The following is a 12,635-nucleotide window of genomic DNA, read 5'->3' on the forward strand; positions in this document are numbered from 1 at the left end:
GGCATTGATCGACCGCAGAGCAAAACTGGCTGAGGAGTATAGGCGTTTTCTGAACATCTCCACCCTCTGAATCTCTATCAGGGGCAGTGGTAGGGAAATTGTGGAGGATGGTCCGGAAAGTGGAAGCTTTCAGACTCTCCAGAGAGGTGTGCCTCAACAAAATAGTGTCAGATCGCCTAGAGCAACAAAAACATCCTGGATATCTTTTGTGAAAAAAGTTATGCAGGCCTAACCACGAACTGTTCCAAACACCAAAAAAAGTCCGCAACACCGGTGGTTAAAGCTTTAGCACTTATGGGGTTAAAGGGGCTTTCATGTTGCACTAGAACACTGACCAGCAGCCTATATTACTCCAGAAGATTAATCAACTTCACCTCCTACCATATCACATTACGACCAATTTACTGGTTCACACAAATTATAACAGATGATGCTACACCAAAGAATCCCATACAACACTGACTCCACACACAATACTCAACCTCACACACCATAACATATCAGAATATACTATAAAACAACACAGTGCTGCACAAGTCACCAACCAGAACTTCCTATCACAGAGTAAGCACACCAGGTCAACCATATATTAATGACAATGGCAGGCCGAAGAGTCTATCTACTGAAGGTATAATAAACAGTACAGATATTAAGGCCAGTATCACCATGGAAAGAAAAGCCATAAACATTAGGAATTTACCAATTGAAGCCTTCCATCCTATTAATGTATAGTAACCTAAGGAAACACCACATTTAGTAAGGCATATCCTAAGACAGCAGCATGATAAACATATACATGATCTAAGGTTGATGGCTAGGCAAGGACTTTCCTCTGAAGTACAGGAGTTGTGAAGGAGGGGGTGGGTAAGCTAACAGAACGGCCCATACACTCAAAGGCTGCATCTGGACTAGTGCAGGTCCTCAAATATTAATACTCCATGAAAAACACAGACACTCATCTCACCATAAGCGACATGACTATAAAAGGCTATATAATTACACATGCACCTCATTCTAGTGCCGGAGCCTCACAGACTGCCCATAAGCCTCAAAAACCATGAACCACATGGAGATTGCTGTGGGGATAACCTATATACAGATGTTAACAGTCCAGGAGGAGGGTGCAAATAGAATATCACAATACACAACTCAATGAAACAATGGATTAAATATTTACACTAAACCAAAAGGGGCAATGAAATGTCCAGTTTTTAATACTTCGAAATCTATTTTCTTTTAATCGGATTTAAATGAAACGGTTAGAAAACACCTCAAAAGTTTAAAAAACAAACGGTCTCTGGCTTAGATTCTGAACGTTAGACAGCAAAAAGGCTTTTGAAATTAGATTAAACTTACAAACAAACTAGCATGGAATTAAAAGTAGAAACTTTGCACTGGATAGAAGGCTTAACAAAACAGAATACCAAAAGAAGCAAATAATGTTCACAAATACAGAACAATTGAGTCATAAAACAATGTATAGCCCTGAATCTTTGCCTCTCCAAAGCTACGATTTTAGAGTTACATTGCCTTAAAGGGGATCCCCGGCTGTGTTTATAGCCTTACCTTTCTCAACTGTATGAAAGGCTGTCTAGGTCTTTAACACAGCAATGTTATCTATTTACAACAAAAGTCTGAAGGTTGTTTTGATCCAGTCATTGACGTTTCTCACCCACCTGGATGGTTCCCTTCTACACACTCAACAGTATCATACATGATATTCTAGGAAGCATCAAGCACATTTTTGTGAAATTCCTACAAAGGAGTTGTGTCTTCGATCAACTATGCAAATTATCATTACGAACTGCAGTACAATTATCGTCATCAGTTTGACCCAGTTCTTTGTTAGAGTTCTGACTATGATTAGGCCAACTGGAGTAGATACGTTATCGCCCCTTTAAAATTAATTTTAATGGGAAAATATCCTAAATTGTTTCCTTCCTTCAATTCCCTTTTCATTTGGTCACAACCACCTCTTTCACCAGAGCATAAGCGAGCACCCACACCTCATTAAACCAGGCACCCTCGATGTTCTTTAACCTCTTTTAGGAATCTGGTCTTATTCTTTTGTGTAAGAATTTTAATGACGGTCTCCTATCAGAGTGGGATTTTCAGGGTTCAAGTTGGTTTCACACCTGCACAATGGAAGCTAAGGTGGCTTTAGACTATGCTTTGCACAGGGCTCTCTCAAATGAGAAATGCTGAGAGAACCTTAGCACAGAGGGTGCAAGCTGCAACCGGACTTGCACGAGATACCCTACTGTGCAGTTATGCCTTTCCTCATCTGTTCACCAGCATCTCATCAAGTGTTGAGAGGAATGGAAAAACCAGGGATACCTTTATCTGGTTTTCGCAGGGGCTGATGGAGGACAGGTGCTCTGCATTAGTTGCTCCCCAGATGATGGAGCTTTTAGCCAAGACCATTGTGAGGTGTACTGTGCAAACATTGTTGTCAGGAGAGGCAGCTTCTCCAAAATGGTGGATGAGCGTCGCCCCACTGAGTCAGTCAGTGGAAAATAAAATGATAATCCAACAGGAAGAGGAAGTCCATAAGTCGATCTTTGTTTCCTTCTGTATATCCTTTATTTCATATAAAAAAAATCCATTACATAAGAAACAGGCAGCCAACATGTGTTTCGTCCGAAAGGACTTTCTCAAGGATCACAACAGAGATCACAACCGCATTGGCAGTTTAAATCCTGAAGCGCTGGGAACCGGTACGTATCCGCTTCCACTACCTCAGTTCCACATAACCAAGCCTTGCTAAGCCTGTAGTGGTGACAGCTTGAATTAAGTTTTCTTCTGATGTACCGAATTATCAAGGCTTGGTTATGTGGAACTGAGGAAGGGGGAACGGATATGTACCTGTTCCCAGCGCTACATGTTTTAAACTGCCAATGAAGTTGTGATCTTTCGAAAATACTAATTTTGGAATTACGACGTGCTCTACTCTTTCTAGCCTTGAGAAAGTCCTTTCGGACGAAACATGTGTTGGCTGCCTGTTTCTTATGGAATGGGATTTTTTATAGGAAATAAAGGATATACAGAAGGAAACAAAGATCTTTCCTACTATGGTGGTCAATGCCTATTTCACAGATTTGGACTAATTTTAGATATCCCTCTGCATTTGTGCAATATGTTTGTAAACCTCAAAGGGTACTTCTTTTTCCCTAGAGTTGGTTTGGTCTCCTAAAGGCGGAGGTAGGCTCTATGCTTGGAGAGAACCACAGTATATTAAGAAACTGAAAATTACTTCCCGACGAACAAAGTGTGTAGATGTGAATTTGCAACTCGGCAGTTCTGCCTTGGTTCTTTGTGCAATACACTTATATATGCTGTTACAAAGGGATACTAGCACCACTGTTTTCCTATTTACCATCCGTGTAATATTGCAAACTTCAACCTGGTATTATACTGCTTTGGTGGAGAACACAGAATATCTTTTTAGGTTGAGCCTAGAGTCAGCGTACTTGCGCTGCTCTGCGAGACTTGTCTTGGAGTATGGCATAGAAGCCCCGTCCAACTCTCCGCCCATATTTGTCATTGTCCTTCGTAAATGGAGGCTTCTGATTCGTAAATAGGCTTGTTAGTCCCTCCTTAGTAACGCATTGTCTTCATCTGTAACCTCCCATGGTGACTGGTACTTTTACGTCAGAATTTACACGGTACGCGAGTTTCTCCACCTGCATGACGTGCTTTGCTTACATTTACCCTACTTCAAGCGGTTATGAAGTAAACAACTATGTTATAGTCCGGTGGGGCAGGAGAAGAGACTTTAACGCGACAATTTCCAAAACCCGAACTCCAAGTATTTATTTTACAACTATAAACGTACTAGGTAAAAGTCTTCATATTTACATAATATACAACCTCTGCGCCAAGTGGAATTATGCCTAAAATTGGTAACCATTCTGAGCACTGTGTCTTGGCAAAGCCCAAACTCGCTGCGTGAAACTCAACGGGTTTTATGCGGTGCCCCCCTTCCAACTCCACTACTGTCTGTGCTCCTCTAAACTCGGACTCCCCTTTCTCCTGGCTGTTCAACTCTCCTCTCGGGCTCCCCTCTCTCCGTTCCCTTCCTCTTTCTTTGAAGGAATTCTCTACCTTTTTCCTCGCCTGGGTGATCTTTGTCCACTTGTGCTTCTGCAGAAGCGATTGGTTTGTTTGGAACCCAACACATTGCTGTTGCGATGTGCTCGGGAGGCTGGGGAGGGGACCTTATGGTTTAAATTGGACAGAGCCTGCGATCCTAGATCGTTTCACTGGGTTGTTTAAGGGGAAAACCAGGGGGTGAAAGACAGACAGCACTGTTGGGAACCGTGTAGGAGCAATGCAATAGATCTCGAATTTGCAAGAGTTTAAGCTATAGGCATTGTAAATGACAAGGCCTTATTGATCTTATTGATCTGTTTTAAAAGCCCGCACATAAAAAAGGCATTATCATTTACAATGGCAACAGCTGAAACCGTCGCAAATGCAAATGCTTTTCTGGAGGGACGGTTCTCCTTTACATGTGTGGCAAGATGTAAAGAGCACAGTCTTGACTATCACTAAGCACATGTCTGTGCTCGAAAGTAGTTTTTTAAACTATTGTGGAGGATAACCTCCGACTAGACAAAAGCTTACTGCCATAACAATTATTTTCAAAAAGATTAGAGAGATGCCCATCATTAAGAATATTTAACATTACCTTTAACAGTCACAACTGCTGGAATTATATGAATCAATCCTAAAGAGGATATACACAAAACAAATCAGCAGTTATGTGTTCTGTATTACAGCAAGTCTCTCCTAAGAACCATCTTTATAGACATAAAATAGGCATGGGTACATTATTCCTTTGATTTAGAGGAACAAATTCAGAGCAACTAGTTAACCTTTAGAAAACAAATGTAGAAAACTCACACAAACCTATTTCCTTCGATATAAACGAAGTCCCAATGTACATTAAAAAATGCTGCCACACCTATCATTAACACAATGTTTAAACAAACATCTGTATTTCATTGGAAACGGAAAGATAGCCAGAGTGCGACACCACTGACTTCTGCTAGACAAGGATTAGTAGGGTTACCTTTTATGGTGGATGAAGTGAGGGTCTTGCAAGAATTAAAAAAATGACTTTGTATAGAATACATGTTCAATGTAAATGGAATTAAAACGGGTAAGAGTTGAATGGGACCTATCAGTTTGACAAAATAACACTATACTAAGGTATGAAAAAGCATAAACCAAAACAAGACTTCTAACCTCGGAGTGGAAGGGATATTGGCAAAGAGCAAACTTAATGTGCAGCATAGCTAGCAAACTCAAGACCTGCACACAGATAATTCCATCAGACTGCTGCAAGTGATAAGAAAGAGCAAAATCTTCCATCGCCTTAATACTTCCATTTGTTTAAGAGGCCCTCCATTGCCAGACACATTCAAAGCTGTTCAAAAAGTCATACCGGACTGTTGAACCGGTTGGAAAACTGGCTGTGGTTCGAAGCAAAGCTCTGGTTCCAATTGCCACGGTTCCTTCTGTGTCCGAAATTCAGAGTACATCTTTTCCTCATTCATAGATACCCTTGAAGATTCTGAAGTAATAAAAAAAGAACAAAAGTAAGTATTGACCTTATTTCTTTACAAACACTGAGCACTGTATAGTACAATAAACCACCAATTTAACACTTATACCCTTAAGGATTTGGTAGTTCAAAGTCGGATAATAAAGATGCCCACAGAACCTTATAATTCCATTACTTCGTATAAATAATCTGTAGCCACTAGTCCATGTGCATATGTGGGCATCACTAAATTGTGGGAAACTCCAAAGAGCCCATCTAATTGCTTCTCTGCATACATCGACTGTTCCTCCTCCGACTTTCTTAATCCCAGATCATCAACAGAAGAATTAATGTCTCATGCTCTTCTATGAAGTGAACTTAAATATTGCATTTCGAAAAATATAATGCCGCAATATCTTTCCAGCCTTAGTGTAAAGGCATTTTACTGTCGGTAGCAACTATGTCCTGGTTCTGAATTCCGAATGTGAAGGTAACTTTTGCGGATGCCAGTCATCCAAACTGCTACTATCCTTTCAACCCAGTAGTTAGAATGGTTCCCTAAGTATTTAGAGATCCAGAGTCTTTTGTTGCTATTAATTTTCATTCCCAGTGTAATCTATGTGTCTGTCAGGCATATATCAGATACATTTATTAAACAGTTTACAGCTTCATCTCAGCATATGGATCATGTTTGTCCCTCACACGAAGTTGTGGTCAGGACCTAGTCTCTCTGACAACCACATAAGAACCAACAGGAAAATGCCTTTACATTAAAACTGTCGCTTTTTGAACTGTGCCCGTTTGCTAAAATGTTCTACCTTTTTGTAATATTTCAGCATTTTATATCGTTATTTGATTTCTAGATCAAAAGTAACAATAAAGGCAGAACTTTCCTGATGAAGAAATACTAAAATACTCGGAGTTTAAACTGTGCTGAAACAAATAATTATTCTGAAAAACATGTTCATTAAAATTAAGAGTATTAATTTAATCCACCTGAGCACAATTTTCCTGAAGTACCACATAACCAGACACGTGTTTGTCAACCAACCAGTCACATTTAAAAGTGATCCTTTCATTAACACAACTAAGTCCTCTGCAACTTCCACCACTACTGCTTCCCCTAATAACTCTTCCTTCACCTTACATGTGTTACATAAACAAGACCTTTCTGAATTTTGAGGGAGTTATGAAAACCTATCTGTTCTTCTGCCTTCATCCCGAGATGCCTTGAAATGTCTGGGTGGGACACATGTCGAGATAATCATCTAGGAGTGAGACCTGAATTCAGACTTGCTGACTTGGGCTCCTAGCTACTATATTAATTCTTAGTGTTTTAAAACTATGTTAAATAGCACAAGTGCGATTCCAAAGAATCGAATAAAGTGTGCGTCAGGAGTTTTCACATTGTTTAATTTCAGCAAGTTTTCATTAGTTCAAGATACTGGCACATAGCTGATACCAATACTGTTTTTAACTTTCACTCTCTTACGTGTGGTTTTGATATTTGTATCATAAGGTCAAGTATAGCAGAACGAATTACATGGAGCATCTTGAGTGCTCTTTAAGATAAAAAAAGAAAATTCCATTGATGTTAATTTACAAGACAAGAAAAAGTTCATACTTGATGGTACTTTATGGTACAGAATGGTTGATTCTTGGCTCGCCAAATCGATGGTCGAGTAATCCAAATTCACCTAATCTAAAATAAACTAAGTGACCAGCTAAAAAAAACGTAATCTTGCAGAGCATGCGGAGGGTGTTGAAGCAGGAGGAAGAGATGGTGTTGACCTGCTTAGTCATGGAGAGGGTGGAGTCTAGGATGAGCCCTAGGTTGCGTGTGCGGTAGGTGGGTGTTGGAGCTGTTCCCAGTGCAGTCGGCCACCAGGAGTCGTCCCAGGCCGAGGAGGTGGATCCGAGGATGAGGATCTCAGTCTTGTCGGAGTTCAGTTTCAGCCGCCTGTTCCTCATCCATTCGGCGACAGCCTTCATTCCTTCGTGGAGGTTAGTTTTGGCAATGTGGGGGCCCTTGGTGAGGGAGAGGATCAGCTGAGTGTCATTGGTGTAGGAGATAATGTTGAGGTTGTGCAGTTGGGCGACGTGGGCGAGCAGTGCCATGTAGATGTTGAACAGCGTTGGCTGAGGGATGAGCCCTGAGGTACGCCGTAGATCTCGGTGGCTTCGGAACGGAAGGGGGGGGGGGGGGGTGAAGGTGGACGCTCTGTGTTCTGCCGGAGAGGAAGGAGGTGGTCCAGTCCAGGGCCTCCTCTTGGAGCCTGGCGTCGTGGAGGCCGGTGCGTAAGATGCGGTGGCAGACCAGGTCGAAGGCGGCTGACAGGTCCAGGAGGATGAGGGCCGGGGTTTCTCCGTTGTCTAGCAGGGTCCTGATGTCATCGGTGATGGCGGTTTCGGTGCTGTGGTTGCTGCGGAACCCGGACTGAGACTGGTCCAGGATGCTGTTTTCCTCGAGGTAGCGGGTCAGTTGTTAGTTGGCGGTCTTCTCGATGACCTTCGCCGGGAACGGGAGCAGGGAGATGGGCCGGAAGTTCTCGAGATTTTTGGGGTCTGCCTTGGGCTTCTTGAGTATGGCGTTTATCTCGGCGTGCTTCCAGCTCTCCAGGAAGGAAGCTGTCTCAAAGGAAATGTTAATGGCCTTCCGGAGATGGGGTGCTATGGCGGTGCTGGCTTTGTTGAAGATGTGTTGCGGGCAAGGGTGTGACGGGGAACCAGAGTGAATGGTGTTCAAGATCTTGATGGTGTTGTCATCTATGTTGGTCCAGGAGAGCAGGCGGTTGGTGCGAATGGTGGCCGTGGGGGCGGAGGTCTCAGTGGTTGTCGGGCGGTCGTGGCGGTGAAGCGGTCATGGATGTCTGAGATCTTGCGATGGAAGAAGGTGCCCAGTGAGTCACACAGTTCTTGCGAAGGTGGGATGTTGTTGGTGCTGGAGCTGGGGTTGGAGAGTTCATTCACGATGTTGAAGAGCTCTTTGCTGTTGAGTGCGTTGTTGCTAGGCGGTCTTTGGAGGAGGCCCTTTTGGCAGATCTGATGAGGTGGTGGTGTCTGCGGGTGGTGTTCTTGAGGGCTGCGTAGCTGTCCGGTGTTTGTTCGCGGTGCCAATTCTTCACATCAGTTGGCTCTCTTGCCGTTAGAGGGTTTCTTTAGCAGGGCGAGGGTGTTGGCGCAGTCGTTGATCCACTGTTTGAGGTTGCGGTGGCAGAGTCGGGTCGGTGGGGTTGGCTCTGGGCTAGGGTGGTGGTTAGCTGGTCTTCGGTGACTTTGCTCCAGCAGCGGCGAGGCATCTGTTGGGTGTGGTGGTGTGTTCCCGAAAGGTGAAGTGGATGCATCAATTGTCGGTCCAGTGGAGTTCAGTGGTGTGGCTGTAGGAAACGTGGGAGTTTGCGGAGAAGATGGGGTCGAGCGGGTGGCCGGCAGATTGGGTGGCTGTTGTGACGAGCTGTCTGAGTCAGAGTTTGTCGATCAGGGTGGTGGAGTTGGTCTCATTGTTATTCTCAAGGTGGAAGATGAGGTCCGCGAGGAGGATGTAGTCTGTGGAGGCGAGGCGTGTGTGCTGAAGGTGGATTCGCTGAACTGTGGTCGGGGTCCGGGGGGGCAGGGGCGGGGGGGGGGATCTGTAGACTAGGGTTCCTCCGAGGGTGGTATTGGGGTCAGTGTGGATCTGGAAGTGCAGTTTTTGGCGGGGCTGAGGGTGTCGTCAGTGTTGGTCGAGACAGAGTGTTCCTGTGGACAATGGCGATTCCTCCCCCTACTTAGTTGGTGCAGTCCCTGCAGGTGATCTTGTAGCTGTCCGAGATGGCTATGGCGATATCGGGTGCCGAAGAAGGGTACAGCCAGGTCTCAGTCAGGAAGGCGACGTCTGGGGGGGTTGTGTCTAGTAGGTCCCAGAGTTCCACGGCATGTTTGTGGGCGGAGCGGGTGTTGAGAAGAAGGCATCTGTGGTAGTAGGATTCTTTCCTGGTTGGTGGGTTGGGACGTCGGATGCTGGTGAAGCTGCAGGTCTGGCAGTAGAAAGGTCCTTGGGTGTGATTTGGGGTGGCCAGGCAGCAGGTGCGTGATCGTCCGGCGTTGAGTGCGTGGAGGGTGCTGGGGTCGTAGCGAAGATGGGTGTTGTGGCGTTCGTGGGGGCCAGGGGTTCTGGCGCTGGGCGCGTTCCAGGCGGATGGGTGCAAACGGACTTGCCTTAGGCGCGCAGCGGCACGCCCGCTGCGCGGCCACCCAGCGGCCGCCATATATGGGTAGTTCCGAGGGAGGAGCAGGTGGGAGGCGGGAGCAGGTGGCGAATGGGTGCACAGGGGGGGCAGGGGCCAGGGGGGGCAGGGCCGCAGGGGAGGCAGCGGCGGAAAAAAAGAACAGGAGCTTAGCGGGTGAAAACGGAGGCAAGGGGACATTCAAATGAAGAAACAAAAAACACAGAATAATACAACTGGAACAATTAAATCAGAGCAAGAGCCAAATTCCAGTACAGGGGGCACAGATTAAAAAACGGTGGAAAGGGGGGCAGCTTACAGACAGCGGCGGCAAACTCAGGCAGCAGGGGGTTGAAGGCAGGAACACACAGGTGGTGCTGTGCGGAGGGGGGAGCGGCCTAATCTAAAAGCAGGGTCAAGGGTCGCTCTCCTCACCACGCAGCGGCCGCCATATATGGGTAGGTGGGAGTGAGGAGGGAGCGGGGTGGCGAATGGGTGCACAGGTGGGGGGGTCCACAGTGGGGGCAGCGGCGGAAAAAAAGAGCGGGCGCTTAGCGGGCAAAAACGGAGGCACAGGGACAGTCAAATGAAGAAACAAAAAACACAGAATAATACAACTGGAACAATAAAATCAGAGCAAGAGCCAAATACAAGTACAAGGAGCAAAGAATGAAAAAAGCTGGAAAGGGGGGCATCTGACAAACAGCGGCAGCGAATTTAGGCAGCAGGGGGTTCAAGGCAGGAACACACAGGTGGTGCTGTGCGGAGGGGGGAGCGGCCTAACCTGCAGGTTTAAATAAACTAAACTGTTATGAAGAATAGAAAGATGAGCGAAAGAAAAGAACAGAAGTTACTTGCCTGTAAACTGTGGTTCTCCACTATTGGTGTCTTTCATAGATTCACATGCTTGTATAATTCACCGTCGTCGAAGTGGGAGTCCCACGGTACATAACATAGTAGTAAGCATATATACATAAATATATGCATAATATCTACATATATACACATAAAATAATATTCCATAATCTGTATATTCTTTAAAAAAAATAAAGTCTTGAAGTACCATAAAACAAAATAGGCCCATAGAAAGCATTGAGGGAGAGCTCACTTTAGTAACATATCAATGTCATTATAATAGTCCACTTTCCAGCCAATCAGGCTGTAGCACCCTCTAGAACCTTCTCCTCAGAAGCTCAAGCCCTCAGATTTTTGTAGCACAGGAGTCACCAAGAGTGCATGAGGAGAAGAGAGCCTCTGAGGGGAGGAAGGATGGGTCGCATGTGAATCTATGAAAGACAGCAATACTGGAGAACCACAGTTTACAGGTAAGGAACTTCTGTTCTTCTCCAGTATTAGGGATGTCTTTCATAGATTCACATGCTTGAATAAGAGTAGAAAGCAGTACGCCACAATAAGAACCATAAAAGGCAATAAAGAAAGTTGCATCGCATAGATATATACAGGCAACATTGCATATCCATAAGAAAAAACCTTTTATGATAGGAGGCAGGAAGCAACAGAGGCTCACCTTATTTGAAGAGGTTTCGAAGCACTGCTTGACCCACAGCAGTGTCCGCAACGTTGACTGTCTCCAGACAGTAGTGCCTCGTAAACGTGTGCCTACTGAACCACGTTGCCGCCCTGCAGATCTGATGCTCTCCTGTAACCAGGGCAGTAGAGGAAGCAACTGCTCTCTAGTGTGGTCGCACAGGAGCTGAAAGAGGCTTGCCAGCTCGTTGATGGCAGAAGGAGATGGCAGAAGAAATTCAACGAGTGATTGTTTGCTGAGTGACCGGATGACCCTTACGCATCCTTCCATAGGCCATGAAGAGTTGGTCAGACTTTCGAAATGCAGCAGTGCGTTGGATGTAGAATTTGAGGCACCAGTTCAGGTCAAGGTAATGAAGAGTAAGCTCAGCTGGAGACTGAGGATTAGGGAAGAAAGTCTGGAGAACGATCGGTTCATTAAGGTGGAAGTCCGATGGAACCTTCGAAATAAACTTAGGGTTTGTACGAAGAGCAACAGCGTCCTTTGAGAATTGGAGAAAAGGCGGCTGTATGGTAAAAGCGTGGAGGTCACTCACTCTCCTAGATGACGTAAGTGCAAGGAAGAGGGAAACCTTCGAAGTAAGGAATTTCAATTCCGCTGAGTGAATAGGTTCAAAAGGGGGTTTGAGAAGTTGGGCTAGGACCAGATTCAGACGCCAAGCCGGTGGAGGATGCCGGATAGGTGGAAACATCCAGAACGGACCTTTAAAGAACTGGCGAATGATCCGAGAGGAGTACAGAGACGTAGATCCATCATGTCCAAAACAGGAAAGTGCCGCCAGGAAAACCTTGAGGGAGGAATGTGAAAGTCCTGATTTTGCCAAAAGGAGGAAGAAAGGCAAGATCTGCTCAGGAGTAGCGAGCATAGGATCAATGTTTTCCGAATGGCACCAGACACAAAACCGTTTCCACTTTAATTTATAGGTCTTAATGGTTGAAGGAGCACATGCTTGAGCAAGTACCTCTCTGCAGTCCGGATCAAGATTCAGATGGGCGAACTCATGGTGTTCAGGTTCCAAGCGTGAAGCTGGATGGTAAATCTGACCGGAGTCATGGTGAGAAGGTGAGGCAACGGAAGAAGAGGGATCGGATCGCACTGAGAAAGAAGAAGTAGCTCCGTGAACCACGGTCGACGTGGCCACCTGGGTGCAATCAGCAGGATGTGACACGGTTGAAACCTCATTCTGCGCAGAAGGCGAGGTACCAGAGGGATCGGCGGAAAAGCGTACATGAATTTGTTCAACCAGTTGATCGAAAATGCATTCCCGCTCGATCCTTTGTGGGGATGCCCACTTGCGTAGCATGGGCATTTGCGGTTGATTGGAGTGGCACAT

General features: G+C 45.5%; 1 protein-coding gene across 29 annotated transcripts in view; it reads right to left on the reverse strand.

The window, feature by feature from the left end:
• Positions 1-12,635, reverse strand: part of MAP4 (microtubule associated protein 4) — a 1,807,860-nt gene that overhangs the window by 1,086,822 nt on the left and 708,403 nt on the right. For all 29 annotated transcript variants that reach the window (XM_086941043.1, XM_086941031.1, XM_086941029.1 and 26 more), the window contains one exon: positions 5,450-5,578. In XM_086941043.1, coding sequence (XP_086797169.1) covers positions 5,450-5,578 — 129 coding nt within the window. The remainder of the gene's footprint in view (positions 1-5,449; positions 5,579-12,635) is intronic.

This window comes from Lissotriton vulgaris, chromosome 10 (genome assembly GCF_964263255.1).
Source record: "Lissotriton vulgaris chromosome 10, aLisVul1.2, whole genome shotgun sequence".
Lineage (NCBI taxonomy): Eukaryota > Metazoa > Chordata > Amphibia > Caudata > Salamandridae > Lissotriton > Lissotriton vulgaris.